The sequence below is a fragment of the Leopardus geoffroyi genome, chromosome E1, assembly GCF_018350155.1.
Source record: "Leopardus geoffroyi isolate Oge1 chromosome E1, O.geoffroyi_Oge1_pat1.0, whole genome shotgun sequence".
Taxonomy (NCBI): domain Eukaryota; kingdom Metazoa; phylum Chordata; class Mammalia; order Carnivora; family Felidae; genus Leopardus; species Leopardus geoffroyi.
The window spans coordinates 2,371,274-2,387,680 of NC_059330.1; the positions used below are offsets into that span (position 1 = coordinate 2,371,274).

General features: G+C 50.8%; 1 protein-coding gene across 3 annotated transcripts; it reads right to left on the reverse strand.

Annotated features, from left to right (window-relative positions):
- Positions 1-3,910: 3,910 nt before the first annotated feature.
- Positions 3,911-16,382, reverse strand: TP53 (tumor protein p53). 3 transcript variants are annotated; one of them, XM_045490281.1, is made up of 11 exons: positions 16,269-16,382; positions 8,010-8,111; positions 7,849-7,870; positions 7,501-7,755; positions 6,874-7,060; positions 6,677-6,789; positions 6,320-6,429; positions 5,904-6,040; positions 5,743-5,816; positions 5,375-5,481; positions 3,911-4,855 (listed from the first exon to the last, which is right to left on the reverse strand). In XM_045490281.1, the coding sequence occupies exons 2-11, from the start codon at positions 8,081-8,083 to the stop codon at positions 4,774-4,776; spliced, it is 1,161 nt and encodes a 386-aa protein (XP_045346237.1). In that variant the 5' UTR covers positions 8,084-8,111; positions 16,269-16,382; the 3' UTR covers positions 3,911-4,773. The 3 variants fall into 3 exon arrangements, with proteins under 3 accessions (XP_045346237.1, XP_045346236.1, XP_045346235.1); XM_045490280.1 differs by having other exon boundaries at positions 5,743-6,040; XM_045490279.1 differs by having other exon boundaries at positions 7,501-7,870.
- Between the last annotated feature and the right edge of the window lie 25 nt (positions 16,383-16,407).

The window sequence follows — 16,407 nt, forward strand, 5'->3', positions numbered from 1 at the left end:
TCCTATTATCTAGATTTTTGTGGGTATTGGCGGGGGGCGGGGGGAGACTGGATTTTAATTTCATTAAAATTTTTATTTTCCCTTCAATTCCCCTGATCTTTATTTCTTTTTATGTGTGGTGTAATTCAGAGTTTTACTTTTTAGTTTTCTCAACCTCACTTTACTTTTAAAAAAATCTAGGGAGCCTGGCAGGCTTAGTTGGTAGGACGTGTGGTTCTTGACCTTGGGGTTGGTGAGTTTGAGCCAAATGTTGGGCATAGAGTTTAGTCAATAAGAAAACTATTTATTTATTTATTATTATTTAGAAATCTTTTTTTAAGTTTATTTACTTATTTTAAGAGAGAGAGCATGGCGGTGGGTAGAGAGAGAGGAGAGAGGGAATCCCAAGCAGGCTCTGTATTGACCGTGCAGAGCCCAATGTGGGGCTTAAACTCATGAACTGTGAGATCATGACCTGAGCTGAAGTCGTATGCTCAACTGACTCAGCCATCCAGGAGCTCCAAGGGGAAAAAATTTTTTTTTTTTAAATGTTTATCATTTATTTTGAAAGAGAGAGAGACAGGGGAGTGAGCAGGGGAGGGGCAGAGAGGGAGGGAGAGAGAGAATCCCAAGCAGGGTCCACGCTATCAGCACTGAGCCCGACGCGGGGCTCAAACTCATGAACTGTGAGATCACAACCTGAGCCGAAATCGAGAGCCAGACTCTCAACCAACTGAGCCATGCAGGCGCCCCATACGCCAAGCTATATTCATTTGATTTCGGTCGTTTTAAGTGTGTTTTCTGTTACCTAGTAAAGTAAGTAGGTTTCCCTCCATCCTTTTTTTTTTTTTTTTTTTAAGTAATCTCTACATCCAACACAGGGCTCAAACTCATGACTCCGAGATGTTTAAAACATTTATTTATTTACTTTTTAAAAAGGTAATCTCTATGCCCAACATGGGCTTGAACTCACGACCCTGAGGTCAAGTGTTCGTGCTGTTCTGAGCCAGCCTGGTTCCCCTCTCTGTGACTTTTTGAGAAGATAAAAAATATTTATCTACTATCTACCTTATTAAATTCTAACTCCAAGAGTTGTTTATTATGGTCTCTAGAGTGCTTAGGCGCATGGTCCTATGATCAAAAAGGCAAAGAGATACTTAACCAGTGTGGTTTTCTTTCTTTCTTTAATCCTCTTGAATGCATTGTAACATTGTCCGTATGCATCCCTGTATGGTTCTTTAATCGAAATTCTCTTAGTGTTTAGCCATTAGGATATCTCCTTGTATTCTTAATTTTTCTTGAAGGAATGGATGCTGACATTTAATCAAATTCCTTTCAGCATTTCTCGACAGGATCATATTTTTCTTCCTTAATTTGTTAATGTCACGGATTATGTTGATAGCTTTCTCTACAAAATCAACTTTGTGCCCCCGGAATGAACCTTTACTTACAGCGTTAATCTTCTTTTAATTCATCAGTGTATTCTGATACTATGTTGAGAGTTTTGCTTCTAAGTTAATTTAGCTTCTAGATTTTTACAGTCTTTATTATCAGGTTTTATATTAATGAAACCACAACTTTACATATGTAAATTGGAGATTTCATTCTTTTCCTGTGGCACAGAATAGTTTAAGTTGCATTGGACCAATCAATGGTCCTTGCTGTGTTTTCAACAAGCCCTTGAATTTTCTAAAATTATTATTATTTCATTTTTAAGTAAACTCTACGCCCAACGTGGGGCTCGAACTCATAACCCCAAGATCAAGAGTCACATGTTCTGACTGAGCCAGCCAGGCGCCCCTTCTTTTCCTTTTATAAATTTATCTTTTTTCTGAACTCCTGCTTTTCGGGGTGCCTGGATGGCTCAGTTAGTTGAGCGTCCAACTCCAGCTCAGGTCATGATCTTTCTTGCATTCTGTGAGTTCCAGCCCCGCGTCAGGCTCTATGCCGACAGCTCAGAGCCTGGAGCCTGCTTTGGCTTCTGTGTCTCCCTCTCTTTCTGCCCCTCCCCCCTCACGCTCTTTCTCTCAAAAATAAAAACATAAAAAAAAAATAACCTCCTACTTTTGGATTTTACCCTTTCAACCAAGTTTGCTTTCTCTTTCAACAATTCGTATCATTTTTAGGATGCATGCTAGGTTCCTTTGGTTTCTCTTTCTCCTTTTTTAATATTTATTTATTTTTGAGAGAGACAGAGCATGAGCAGGGGAGGGGCAGAGAGAGAAGGAGACACAGAATCAGAAGCAGGCTCCAGGCTCCCGGCTGTCAGCACAGAGCTCGATGCGGGGCTCGAACTCACAAACCGTGAGATCATGACCTGAGCCGAAGTTGGACGCTTAACCGAGTGAGCCACCCAGGCTTCCCAAGAAATATCCCAAATCCCAGTGGTACAGGGCTTGGGCTCTGAACTTGAGAGCAGGGGCCACGTCTGCCATGGGCCCCCACGTTCTAGAACAGAGCCAGGCAGAGGAAGGCACCGGTGAGTGCCTGTAGCCTAGACAGATGCCTGGATGAACGCGAGGGAAGGAAGGCAGGTAGGACCAGAGTCAGGGACCCAGTACAGGTCACCTCTGCCCATCGCAGAGTTGGCCTGCGAACTCAGCCTTGTTCCCAGCCCAGTGATCTATCGGCTCACGGGGGTTTGGGCAGAGCCGGATCGGATCTGCTTTCTGAAGGAGCAGAGCAGAAATGGACCCGGTCCCATTGCTGGGGACGCAGTCTAGGGAGATGCGAGTCAGGGGTGCCGGGTGCTGGTCAGAAGGCATTTTCAAGGTGACCCGTCTGGAGGAGTGAGGAGAGGGAAGAAGTTTCGAGAGCGCTGGTTTGCCAAGGCCCCGGAGGGTGGGGAGAGATGGTGAAGCGTCAGGTCTCTGAAGGAGATGGTTCCAGGTCTCCCGGGGAGCGTTTGGCGTTCCCCGGTGAGAGAAAGAGACAGAAGGTGGTCTTGAGGCCAGGGGGGCTGGTGGGTGCACGGCCATCTGGGACCCTTGGGGCAGGCCACACCACTCCCCACAGGCACCCTCAGCCTGGTTGAGGAAGCTGAGAGGACGCTGGCCCCAGAACCCTCTCTGGACCTTAGCACCCCTCCCTCTGCCTCCAGGGAGGAGGTGGGCCAAGCCATGTCCCCAGTGTCTGGCCGCCCCTCCAAGCGCTGGCTCTGGCAGCAGTGGGTGATGGAGAGAGCTCCCCCCTCCCCAGCCCCCCTCCCTGGGAGCCAGCAGCACCGAAGAACAGGACAGGCGGGGGAGCAGAGCTCCCCAACCTCAGCTCTCCTCCCTACCCCAAGAAGCCCTTTGAGGTTTTCCTGGCAGAGTTTAAAGCTTCAATTCATTGAATTGCCTGGCCTGAGGCCCAGGATGAGGGGATGCCGGGAAGGCCCCAGCCCCGCACCCCGGCCCTCACCTTAGCCGCCCCCACTTTCCTGGGACCCTGGCTGGCAGGCCTCCCCGGCTGTCTTCATCCAACGGCACCCACCATCTTCCTCCTCGGGGACCCAGGTAGCCTGCCCCTTTCTTGTGAGCAGATGGCCACCCCAGAGGCTCAGGCTTGCTAAATCAGACATTTAAATCCCATAATCCTTGGTGAGAGGCTGACAGAGGGGGGCAGCAGCCCAATCCTAGAAGCAGGGGCAGGAGAGAACCTTGTGCCAGCCCTGGTAGGGCAGGGGGGCGGGGGAGGAGGGACAGTTGGTTCCCGAGTTATGAATGGAGTCCCCCCCTCCCTTGTTGTCATGCAGCCCGCAGACTGACCCAGTCTCCAGCTTTTGTTCTCCTCCCGGAACCCCGGCGTGGCACCCCCCTTACCCCCCCCCCCCGGCCCCCACTCCCCGGACACTCAGGTGGCTGCCTCCCAACATCACCTCCTGACTCGCCCCTGCGGCATGGCAGGCCCCACGCAGCCTCCACGGGCACCCGCCCCTCAGACACGCAGGTGTTAGCAAAATTTTATTGTAAAATAAGAAACCGATATAAAAAGGAGATATAAAAAGGGGAGAGGGGGAAGGGTGTGGGGAAATATGCAGATGTGCCTCGAAGAGTGCAAAAGAAATTGATCCTGAGGAGTCGGGGGCAGGGAACAGACCTTGATAGATACAGATCCTACACCAGGGATCAGATCCCTCGCGGGCGTAGGACAGAGTCAGACTTCCTTTTAGGAAGTGAGGTTCGACGAGAGGGAAGACAGGATTCGGCTGGGCCAGCAAGGAGGGGACCCCTGACCAGCTGTCCCGGTCGTAGGAACTTGATCATCCCATCCACCAACAGGGACGTTAGGGAATCAGCACCCGTGAAGGCACCAAGTCTCAGACATCGTGTAATAAAAAAAACTACTTGGGGGCAAGACATATATCATTTCATTAACCCTCACAACAAACACCGTGAGGTAGGTATGGTTATTAGCATTTCATAAAAATGGACAATAAAATCAGGACAAATTCAATAGCTGGTTAAAATGGTAGAGAACTGGGCTTGTGGCCCAGCATATGATTGGTTCTAGAACGCTCTTTATAGGCAGGAACATTCTCCTACCTCCCTCACGGTTCCTCATAGTAAAAAATCTTAAAAAACTCGGTTGGAAGGTCCTACCTCCCCCTACTAACCAACTACGTAGGCCAACTTTGTTAGCAGAGCCTTAGGCTAAGGTAAGTGGAAAAATTCATGTTGTTTCCGAGGCATACCTGTACCAAGCAGGGGAACAGACCAAGCTTGTGTGTTCAAGCTCCCAAGTCCCAAAAATGCCAGGGAAGGAGGACAAGGGTGAGGGTGGGGGGGGGGGGGGACCGGAAGCGGAAGGACATCAGTCTGAGTCGAGCCCCTCTCTCTTCAACATTGGCTTTTTATGGCGGGAGGTAGACTGCCCCTTCTTAGCCTTCAGGTGGCTGTTGGCGGGACAAGGGGCAGGGAAAGAGATGACGTCAGTGAGTGGGAGGCGTGTCTCAGATCCAGGCTCTGAAGGGCCTCAGGCAGGAGCAGGGGAATTTAAGCTGAAATGGTCACCACCACCCGCGGACGTGTTTACTGAGCACCCGGGCTACTTCTGGGTCGTGTCGTCGTCTTTCCCCACCCCGTCTGACAAACAAGGAAACTGAGCCCAATAAAGGGAGTCGCGAAGCCATGCAGACCTGCTGGTGGTCGGCAGGGCTGGGGGACTGTCTCAACCCCGTGGTGTCTCATATTCCCACATGGTTATCAGGCCTCTATTTGGGACCCCAGCTCTGAGCTAGGGGTTGCTGGAAATGACCAAGAGGCACGAAAGGGGGTGCAGGATACAACTGGGGGAAGACTGAGCAGGGCACCAGTTCCTTTTTGCCTTGAAAGTGGGATTAGAATGGAGTCCTGTGGCCTTTCGCGGCAGGAAGGCAGGGGAGCAGGGCTGGGAGAGGGCCCAGGTCACTCACCTGGAGTGAGCCCTGCTTCCGCCTGGCTCCTTTCCACTCTGGGTATCCTTCAGCTCCAAGGCCTCATTCAGCTCTCGGAACATCTCGAAGCGTTCACGCCCACGGATCTGCGGCAGGGGAGGAGGGGGATAAAGAAGTATTACAGTACCACTTAACGCGCCTTGTGACTGGAGATCTGAAGTTAGGCACAGCCTTGAGCCATTGTCTTGAGGCACCACCGCCCCCTACTGGCAAACGCCCTAATTGCAGGCAAAGCAGTCAAGCAGAAAACCACATTTTGAAACAAATCTGCAACCCGGTAATATTAACTTCAAAGGAATCGGGGCACCTGGGTGGCTCAAGGGGTTAAGCATCCCGCCCTTGATTACCTGAAGGGTGAAATATTCTCCATCCAGTGGCTTCTTCTTTTGTGGGGGAGTAGAGCTGGTGCTGGGGGGCAGCGCTGGGAAAGAGGTGAGGAACGGCGAGAGAAGAGTAAAGTTCGAGCCGAACCGCACCCTCCCTGCCTCCTCTTGTCCTGCCCACTTACCTCGCTTAGTGCTCCCAGGGGGCGGCTCGGGGCAAGGCTCCCCCTTCTTACGGAAATTTTCCTCCTCGGTGCGCCGGTCTCTCCCAGGACAGGCACAAACTCGTACCTCGAAGCTGTTCCGTCCCAGCAGCTTCCCACTACCCATGTAAGAAGACAGAAGCCGGAGGCAGTGAGGGAGATGGGGCCCCCCCTTACTCCCCACCTCCTTCATCCTATGTGGAGCCTAAAAGCCTAAGGAGTATCGAGAAGCCAGGTTAAGAGAAGGTCCCAAAGCCAGAGAAAAGAAAACTTGGAGGCGGCGGGTGGGGGACAGCAGAGGAGATGCCACAGGCGGGGATGGGAATGAGCGGGAAGGACGGGAAGGGCGGTAGCGCGGGAGAGAGTGGCCTGGGGCAGGGTGGCGTGCGGGTCCCTACTTGGAATCTTCCAGGGTGATGATGGTGATGATGGGCCTCCGGTTCATGCCCCCCATGCACGAACTGTTACACATGAAATTGTAGTGGATGGTGGTACAGTCAGAGCCGACCTGGGAGAGAAGATCGGGCCGAGTGAGGCCACCCAGCGCCGGGCAGGCCCGCAGTGTGTAGGCTGGTTTCCTCCACCGTGGATTGGGGATCACCCGGCTGGCTGTGCACACCGCACACGGCCGTGGGGAGGTTGCATAAGAAGGAGAAAGCCCCCCCCCCCCCCCCCCCGCCCCTTCTCCCACCTGGACGGCCGCTGACAAACCCCTCCCCCACCTCCTCCCAGAGACCCCAGATGCCAAAGCAGACCTCGGGCGGCTCGTAGGGCACCACGACGCTATGTCGGAAAGTGTTTCTGTCGTCCAGGTACTTGGCATGCAAGTTTCCTTCCACTCGGATGAGATGCTGGGGAGGCGCCAGACCTGAGAGCGATCGGGGAGGAATCAGGGGCCGGGGGACCCTAGCAGCAGCAGGCCCTGCCCCATCTGTAGCCCCGGACGGCTCACCATCGCTGCTGTCAGGGCAGCGCTCGTGGTGGGGACAGCGCCTCACGACCTCTGTCATGAACTCTGACTTCTTATAAATGGCCATGGCTCGGACACAGGTTCCCGGTGGGGGCGGCGATCGGACCCACAGCTGCACGGGGCAGGTCTTCGCCAGCTGGCAAAACAGCTTGTTGAGGGGAGGGGAGTACTGTGAGGGAAGGAGAAGGGAGGGACAGGTCAGGGGACGAGTGCCCGGGGTGGGGGGTGGGGGGGGGGGTCACATGCACCCGCACCACTTACACACCAACTGGAAGCCGTGGGGGAAAGGTGGCTCCGGATGGCGGGGTTGGAGGCCTTTATCCCCGAAGCTCACTTACAAAAGCCAAGAAAGGAAGGAGTGAAGGAAAAAAGAAAAGTTCCACGGCCCCGAGAGCGAGGCTGACTGGAACAGGACGGGTGCCGGAAGCCCAAGGTCAAAGGGGAAATGTCAACTTTGGGACAGGGGCAAGGCCAAAGGTCACGGGCCAAACTAAATAGGTCAGATGTAGGAAGACTGACAAGAAGGTAAGAGAGGAGGAATCCCAAAGTTCTGAACAGAGAAAGCCAGGGGGGCTACGGCCTGGAAACCGGCCCCTCAGGGCCACTGACCGTGCAAGTAACAGACTTGGCTGTCCCCGACTGCAGGAACCCTAAATGGAAACCATAGGCGCCCGGGTAGGTCTTCTGCGAAGGGACAAAGGATGACAGGGGCCAGGAGATGGCTGGCGCAGGGGTGGCTGGCGCAGGGGCTGCTGGTGCCGGAACCGCTGACATTCCGGAAGCATCATCTGGTGCTTCATCCAGCCAGTTTGCGACATCTTCCGAGAGCGGCAGCTCATTCATCGCTGAGGACAGCTCGGAAGACTGCAGGGGGGAGAGGCAGGAGTCAGAGGGCCAGGTCTCCGGCCCCTGTCCCCATAGTGTCCCCCCCAGCAACCCCCCACCTCCAGTCCTTACCAGAACATTGTTTTCGGGAAGTCTGAAAGAGAAGAGCAGAACGTCAGTGCTGGGGTTTGTTTTCTACAGAGGCTCCACCGGGGGGCTGGGGAATGGGGTGGGTGGGCAGGACTGGGGGGTCCTGGGGGGCTGGCAGGGAGCCCGCCCCACCCCCCACTTACAGGTTCCACAATTCCGAAAATGTCTCCTGGCTCAGAGGGGGCTCGATGGTGAGTTCCAATGGAGGCTCCTGCATTGTGGCTCCTGGGAGGACAGTGCGGCCGCTGTGGAGGGAACGAGGGTCCGGCCTGAGACACACCCAACCCCGGGGTCCCCCGTCTTCCCGGGAACAGGGCTGCCCCTGCCCGACCCTTTGCCAGCCCCTCGCACGTGTCCTCCAGACACAAAGGTACCCAGAGAGGGAATCCCAAACTTCCCACCACTGAACCCACGAGCCTTTGCGGAAGGGCACCCTATTTCTGCTCTCTTTCCTGGTAAGAAGGATGAAGTGACTGTCAGCCACTCCCTCCACCTGGGGGACGATCCCTCCATGGACCCCTGACGTTCCCCGCCAGATCCCTTCATCACAAAGCCTTCTTCTTTCTTTGTTTTTTTTTTTTTTAATGTTTATTTATTTATTTTTATTTATTTTTTTTAAATTTTTTTTTCAACGTTTATTTATTTTTGGGACAGAGAGAGACAGAGCATGAACAGGGGAGGGGCAGAGAGAGAGGGAGACACAGAATCGGAAACAGGCTCCAGGCTCTGAGCCATCAGCCCAGAGCCTGACGCGGGGCTCGAACTCCCGGACCGCGAGATCGTGACCTGGCTGAAGTCGGACGCTTAACCGACTGCGCCACCCAGGCGCCCCAATGTTTATTTATTTTTGAGAGACAGAGCACAAGTGGGGAGGGGCAGAGAGAGAAGGACACAGAATCCAAAGCAGGCTCCAAGTTCTGAGCTGTCAGCACAGAGCCCGACGCGGGGCTCGAACTCACGAACTGTGAGGTTCAAGAACCTTTTACAGGTGTCCTGTCAAAGAACCACCAGCCAAACTCTGTCATCTGATTCTAATTCCGGGGTGGTATGCCATCAGACACCTTTTCTTATTCCTTTCGGCTGTTGCCTCTGGGGGACTAGAAACTTCCTCAGTGCAGCCTCGTTATCTGTTGTGCTCACCTCAGTAATATAGGTAATGCCAGATGCCTTGTGTCTGGTTGGGCTCTCTAAGTGTAAGTGGATTGTCGTGCCCAAGCCATGAGCAAGCGGGCTGTGAGCGGTCCAAGGGGCAGGCGAGTTCAGAGGGGTGGTGCCAGTCCGGGCCGGGGTACTTGCCACCATCTCGTGACATCTTCCCTGACTCCAAGTTTATCAGCTTTGCGAGAAAACACACCTGCCGCGTGGGTCCAGGTTCATTGCTTTTTTGTTGCTGTCTCGTAGGGCCTTGACAAACTATCGCCCCCCACCCTCGTCCCAAGCAGCTTTTTCCATTATAATCTCCCTTAACATTCGCCTCCACCTGCATGGGATCCAGGGCGCGCTTTCTTGTGGGTTCGGTTTGTGAAATCCTTTCAAGCGCCTCGTCTCATTTGTCTCGGTCACCTGACAGGCGAGGAAGCCCGAGTCCCAGCGAGAGGTGAAGTGAATCGCGTGCCCGACACACAGGCGAATGAATGAGCTTTTATTCAAAATGACCGTTCAAACGTCTAGGAGTAAGATGCTTACTTCGTCACAGACGACTCTGCAGAGCCCTCTTTTTTTTTTTTTTAATGTTTTATTTATTTTTGAGATGGGGAGAGACAGAGCATGAACGGGGGAGGGGCAGAGAGAGAGGGAGACACAGAATCGGAAACAGGCTCCAGGCTCTGAGCCATCAGCCCAGAGCCCGACGCGGGGCTTGAACTCACGGACCGCGAGATCGTGACCTGGCTGAAGTCGGACGCTTAACCGACTGCGCCACCCAGGCGCCCCATGCAGAGCCCTCTTTTGTAATCAGTTAAGGCTGGAGGTGCAGATTTGGGTCGACAAAAGTCCTTGGATTAAGAGGTTGGCAAAGGGCTACTTGTCACGGCGGCTAACGCTGGCTGACGGGGGTATTGGCTACGCACGTGCGTGGAAGGAAGCAAGAGAGGGCCCCAGTGGGGAGTGATCCCAAACATTTAATTTGTGGGGACGGACCAGGACCCCTCCTCCATCAGTGATCAAGAGAACTTTGAGATTTTATGGAAGGGAGCTCAAGAGAACGGAGAGGGGGCTCAGAAGTCAGAAGGGTTGAAATTGCACTGTTACACTTGCTGGGTGACTTTACCTGTCTTAACAGGCTAGCCTTTTGGCTTCCCTGCATACAGGCAGTGAGTTTTTGTGTGTTTAGTGAAAAGTCCCCAGGACCAGGGAACGTGGAGTAGCTGTAGCAGACAGATCACGGGCTCGGGAGCCGGACAGGCTAGGCCTGCATCCCAGGCGCACCACCTAATATTTGCAGGATTTGGGGAGGTGAGGGTTAGGGTTAGGGTTACTTAACCTCTCGGAGCCTTAAGTGTCCTTTGCTCTAAAACTGCACCTTACTTATTACGGATGATGTAAGGAGCTGAGAAAAGTGCCTGGAGCGTAGGAAGAGCCCAAAATGTGCCACAAAGGGCTGTGCGGCAATGGTTAAGTCCGAGACTCAGTCCTGCTGGGAGGGACACAGCCCCACAGACAGAGGTCTCCCTCTCTTGGTCCTGGGCAGCAACTAAATTCTCAATGTTTCTCTCTCGAAAATGCACAATCACTAGGAAACCTTTTCAGAGCAGGTACTCCCCACGGAGAAGAGCCTCAAGGGCCATTAAATGAAACCGTCAGAAGCGGAACCAGACTTTCCAAATGGCTGGGGAGGCAGGACTTGACATTGATATCCCTGGCGGGAAGGCCACAAACTCAGCTGGGACTCCAAGGACAGGCCCACCCCACTACCATCATGACAATGGCTGCTGTTTGTAATCAATCCCCACAGGGGCCCACTGCTTTCGGTGGCTTATCTCATTAATCCTCTCAAGAAGCCTATAAGGTAGGTGTCATCAGCCGAGGGAACCCGAGGTTAAAGTAATTAAGTCACTCACCCGGGCTCAGGGCCAGGGATTTGAACCTGGGCTGTCCACAGCCACCTCCAAGCTCTAAATAATTATGTCCCCCCCCACCCCCGGGGCTTCATCCAGAGCCTTGTGCCAAAAACATTTGTTTTGGCTGAAAGCTATTTGATTGGGGGGGAAGAAAAAAAAAGAGGGTTCTGGAAAGTAGTCAGGGCAGCGTCTGGTAAAACGGAACACCTTACTACTTTGTACGGGGAGGCTAGCGCAAAAATGTTCATCAGTATGGTTCCCAGATGGCAGGTGATAAGAAACAATGTTACTATCATCAGGGAGTGGCTAAATGACAGTGGTATCCTCACAAGAGAAATTTACTACAGCAATTTAAGGAAATGAATTTATTTGTATATGTGTAACTGGATATAGCTCAGAAACCTGTGGATTAAAAAATACAATTTGCAGGGCGGGAGGTGGGGAAGAGTCAAACACAGTAAAATATATGTAGTTCATGTAAATTAAAAATACAAAGACTACAGTTGACCCTTGAACAAGGGTGGGTGGGGGTTAGGGGTACCAACCCCCTGTGCTGTTGAAAATCCGAGTGTATCTTTTGACTCCCCCCAAGTTTAACTACTAATAACCTACTGGTGAGCTATGATCGTTTTGATAGGATAGTAATGGTTTCAGAGAAAGGGGGATATGTATGCTTATGGGAGGGGGGGTACTGTCAAAGGGTTCTAGCTTGATTAATAAAGAAAAACAAGGGGGTGCCCCGGTGGCTCAGTTGGTTGAACGACTGACTTTGGCCCAGGTCACGATCTCGGTTTGTGAGTTCCAGCCCCACATCGGGCTCTCTGCTCTCAGCGCAGAGCCCGCTTCGGATTCCTCTGCCCTTTTCTCTCTGCCCCTCCCCTGCTCGCGCTGTCTCCAAAAAATAAAAAAATAAATAAAAAAAAAGATGGTAGTCATACATGTGTAATTAACGTACGGACTCAGATAAGACAAAATATTGTTATAATTATTTGGTGTACTTATTTGGTGGGAATAGAAGTGTTGTGTATTTTTCTAAAATAAAGCTAAAGAAGGAAATGACATAATACTCTGGACAATTTCACAAACGTAGGTCTAGCTGCTCCCCAGAAGCCCACCAATATTTCTGAGGTAAAAAATCTACATAAGTCGAAATGCATAATTTTACCATTTAGATAGCAAAATTGGACAAATGATACAAGCTTGTGACCCAGCCCTATCAAGCCCAAGATACTTTGCCATATTTCCTTCTAACAGTCATACAGCACCATTTATTCACTTTCCTTTCCCCACGGATTCATTTTGGGGCCTTTGTAGAGGACCATTTGACCACACTCATGTGTCTTTTCCTGGGCTCGAGTCTAGTTCATGGTTGTCGTCCGACTGTAGCTTTATAGGAATCTTGAGGTCAGGTAGTTTAAGACTTCCAACTTTGTACTACACTTTCATTTCGGAGTCAGCTGATCAATTTCTACAAACGAACCTGCTAGGATTTTGAATGGGACTGAATTAAATCACTTTTGACCTCTCAACATTATTGAGTGTTCCATCCATGAATATGGTACTCTGCTATCTACAACTTCTGTAAATTCTCTCAGCAATATTTTGTAGTTTTTAATATAGAACTCTCGTCCCCTTTTTGTTCAATTTATCCCCAGGATGCCATGTTTCGGATGTTACTATAAGTGGCATTGTTTTTACAATTCATTTTCTGACTTCAGATTCAATGGTTGCTATTATATAAAAATACAGTTTATGTATATTACCTTTAAAACCTGTGACTGTGCTATAATCATTTATCAGTCATGGTAGCTTTGCTTTTTTAAAGATTTTAGGGGCGCCTGGGTGGCTCGGTCGGTTAAGCATCTGACTTCGGCTCAGGTCATGATCTCACGGTCCGTGAGTTCGAGCCCTGTGTCGGGCTCTGGGCTGACCGCTCAGAGCCTGGAGCCTGTTTCCGATTCTGTGTCTCCCTCTCTCTCTGCCCCTCCCCTGTTCATGCTCTGTCTCTCTCTGTCTCAAAAATAAATAAACGTTAAAAAAAAATTTTTTTTTAAGATTTTATTGTTTGAGTAATCTCTACACCCGACGTGGGGCTTGAACTTACAACCCCGAGGCCAAGAGTTGCATGCTTTAGCGACTGAGCCAGCCAGGCGGTGCCCTTCATGATAGTTTTTCAGTGAATTTTCTATTAGCCTGGCTAACACCTTCAGTACAATGTTGACGGGGTGAGAGTCCAAACCTTTTCTATTTCCTGATCTTAGAGGACAAGCATTCGGTCTCTCACTATTATGTATTGATGGTAACTCGATTGGAGGTGCCTTTGAACAGACTAAGTTTTCCTTTTTCTGGTTTGCTGGGGGGTTGGCTTTTCTTTTTTATCATGAAACGGTATTGCATAATGTCAAGTGTTTTTTATGCAGCTGTTGAAATCATCATAGGATTTTTATCCTTCAATCCATTAATATGGCAAATCACACCGATCGATTTTTTGAATGTTAATCATCATTGCAGTCTAGAGATAAACTCCACTTGGTCAGGATGTATTTATCATTTTTATATACTATCATATTTGATTTGCTAAAATTTGTCACATTTTTGCATATATATGTGCTAGCAGGAATACGGGTCCAAATGTTCTTTTCTTGCAATGTCCCCGTCTGGTTTTGGTATCAGGATTCTGAGGATTATCATAAAATTAGTTTGGAAATGTTACCTCTTCTTTATTCTGCAAGAGTTTGTGTTAGATTAGTATTGTTTCTTCCTCAAAGTTAGAGAAGAACAAAGGAGAAAAAGAATAGAAAATAACATTAAGATGGCAGAACTTAATCCCAAATTTTACAATAATTGCATTACATTTAAATGGGCCAAACACTCCAATTAAAAGCAATTTAGTGGGGAAAGGAAGGCTGTTAGGAGCTAGAAGAACTGTATACCCATATAGGAAAAACCAAAAATAAAAACAAAACCTTGACCCGTATGTCCCATCATGATAAAAATTATTTTAAAATTAATTAATTATGGCTCATAGACCTAAGTATAAAGCCTAAAACCCTAAAGGTTCTAGAGAAAAATATCCTAGAGTATCTCATGACCTTGGGGTCAAGCAAAGGTTTTTCTAAACAGGTCACAGAAAATATTTGAAAGATAAAAGAAGAATCTTCTGCTGCTCCTCTTCAACAAATAGGCAAGCAACAGGTCAAACACAGGAGGAAACACTTGACAAAAGACTCCTATCCAGGATATATAAAGAACTGCCTGCAACTGAACACAATTTTCAAAAAGCACATACGCCAACTTAAAGAAATGGGGGGAAAGATCTAAAGAGTCACTTCCATTAAGACGTAGGAATGGCCAATAAGCAGGTGGAAATGGATCATAGTGCAGAGGACTGCAAATTAACACCACAACGATGTACACAATATTAGGAAGACTGACAAACCACACACATGTGAGGAAGGACAGATCTTGCTGGTGGGAATGCAAAACGGGACAACCGCTTTGAAATATAGGAATTTGCAAGTTTACATCTCCTCTCTTACCTAGCAATTCCACTCCTAAGTAGTCGTCCAAAAAAAAAAAAAAAAAAAAAAATTGTACAAGAATGTTAAAAGCAGCTTTATTAAGAATAGCCCCAAACGGGAAACATCTCAAAAGGTCATCATAAGAAGAATGGATAAACAATCCATCGTTTATTCATCCAATGGAGTAGGCTAAATACAAAGCAGCAAAGCATTGATACAAGACTGATACACGCAGGAATGTCACACGGGTGAATGTCACAGGCATTGCGCCGCAGGCGAGAAGCCTACACAAAGGAGCACATACTGTTATGATTCCATTTACAGGACGTTCTCCAAAGGGCAAAACTGGTGACAGAACCCAAAGATGAGGGTCAGAGATCGACTAGGAAGAGAGGCACGTCCACCTTCTCCGGGGCGATGACAATGTGTATTTTGACGGGCTTTACGCGGTGGTTAGTTGCCACGACTCGTCTAATTGCAGTCGGCGGAAACGCTACCCCAATTTCGGAACAAGCAGCACGCAAGCACCGCGCGCGGGGTCCAGGACGCAGCAGGTGCGCCGACCGCGAGCGCAGGCTGGAAACACCGCGCCCCAAGTGACGGACAGGCGGGAGGCCGGCCCCCCGTCCGCTCGGCTCGGCGGGCCCCGCCCCCTCCAGGCCCGCCCCTTCCGCCCCCGCGACGTTCGCTCTGCGTCCGAAATCGGAATGGCTGGGCTGCAGCCGGATGCCGGAGAAACCGTGTCTCCGCCACAGACGGACGGCGCATCGTCGCCCGCTTTCACCATTTAATTCTCAAACGTACCCATTCTCGAAAATACCCAGGGCTTGCCCTCGGCACGCTTTTTAAAACCCCGTCGCACGCAATGGTAGCGTCCGTCCAGATGGCAGGCAACGGGGTGGAGCACACCATTCAAAGAGGGGGAGGGACTGAGGTTTGCATCAAAACAAATACCCCTTCCCTCCCCAAAGCGGCTGCTAAGTAGCTCGGGAAGGACAAAAAAAAAGTAGAGGAGGGGGCTAGTAGCCTCCCTCCGCAAGTTAGAGGAGCCTGTCGGAATGACATTTTCTCTCTACGCCCTCTCATCGGGTGCACAGTGAGCTGCTCCGGAAAAAGAAACCGGAAGCGCTCCTGTAAGTGGCAAAATGTAAATGCAGAGCCAAACAATAACAGGGCTCGTGGGCCTCTCCGGCCCGGACAGTCCTCCCGGGCTTCGCGGGCAAATCTCTCGTTGAGCACTTCCCACTTCCACAACTGACAGTCTAATTGGATTTGCTCCATCTAGCGGAGCCGGGGACCGGTTGGAAAGATCACTCCAGGAAGGACAAAGGTCCGGAAGTTATGGGACCTGAGCAGCTTGGGCTTCCCGGATCATCCCCCGAATAATCATTTCGGAATGGAGCCCGAGGTTCCACCAGGATGCTGTGGGCCCTAAAATCTCGGATCACGGGTCCCCCAACCAAATTCCGAGATCCGAGCGTCTCATATCCTGATGCTTTGTGCGTCCTATTTCAGGGTTCCCCACACCCAGCCCTGGGATGGGGATGGGGGTGGGGTGGGGGAAGAACACTTTAGGCCGGCTGAAGGTCCCACTCTCCTGTTCAGCTCTGAGTTCGGCTGGTCCTAACATCCCCATCATCCACACCGAGGCCTCCCAACATTGTATTCCTATGTCGGTGCCGTCAACCAAGCGTCCATTCCCCCAAATCGCTAAGTCCCCAGTGCCCCATCCCCAGACCCCACAATTCTCCCAAGCTGAAAATACACGGAGCCAAGAGCCGGTGACTCAGAGAGGACTCATCTGGCTCAGGCAGGAGCTTACCCGAACCTCAGGGGAGCGTGTCACCGTCCTGGGAAGCACGCTCCGAGGCCGGACGCCAGAGGACCCCGGAGCCCAGCAGCTACCTGCGCCTAGGATGGTGGCTCTGGACTTTTGAGAAGCTCAAAACTTTTAGCGCCAG

What these genes read in the sequence shown, in the direction of transcription:
- TP53 (XM_045490279.1), bottom strand. Translation starts at nt 8,083, where the DNA reads ATGCAGGAGCCTCCATTGGAACTCACCATCGAGCCCCCTCTGAGCCAG. An exon ending in ATCACCCTGGAAGATTCCAA is followed by an intron (nt 6,041 to 6,319) that starts GTAGGGACCCGC and finishes TTACATGGGTAG; the next exon opens with TGGGAAGCTGCTGGGACGGA. An exon ending in GGAAGCAGGGCTCACTCCAG is followed by an intron (nt 4,856 to 5,374) that starts GTGAGTGACCTG and finishes TCCCGCCAACAG; the next exon opens with CCACCTGAAGGCTAAGAAGG.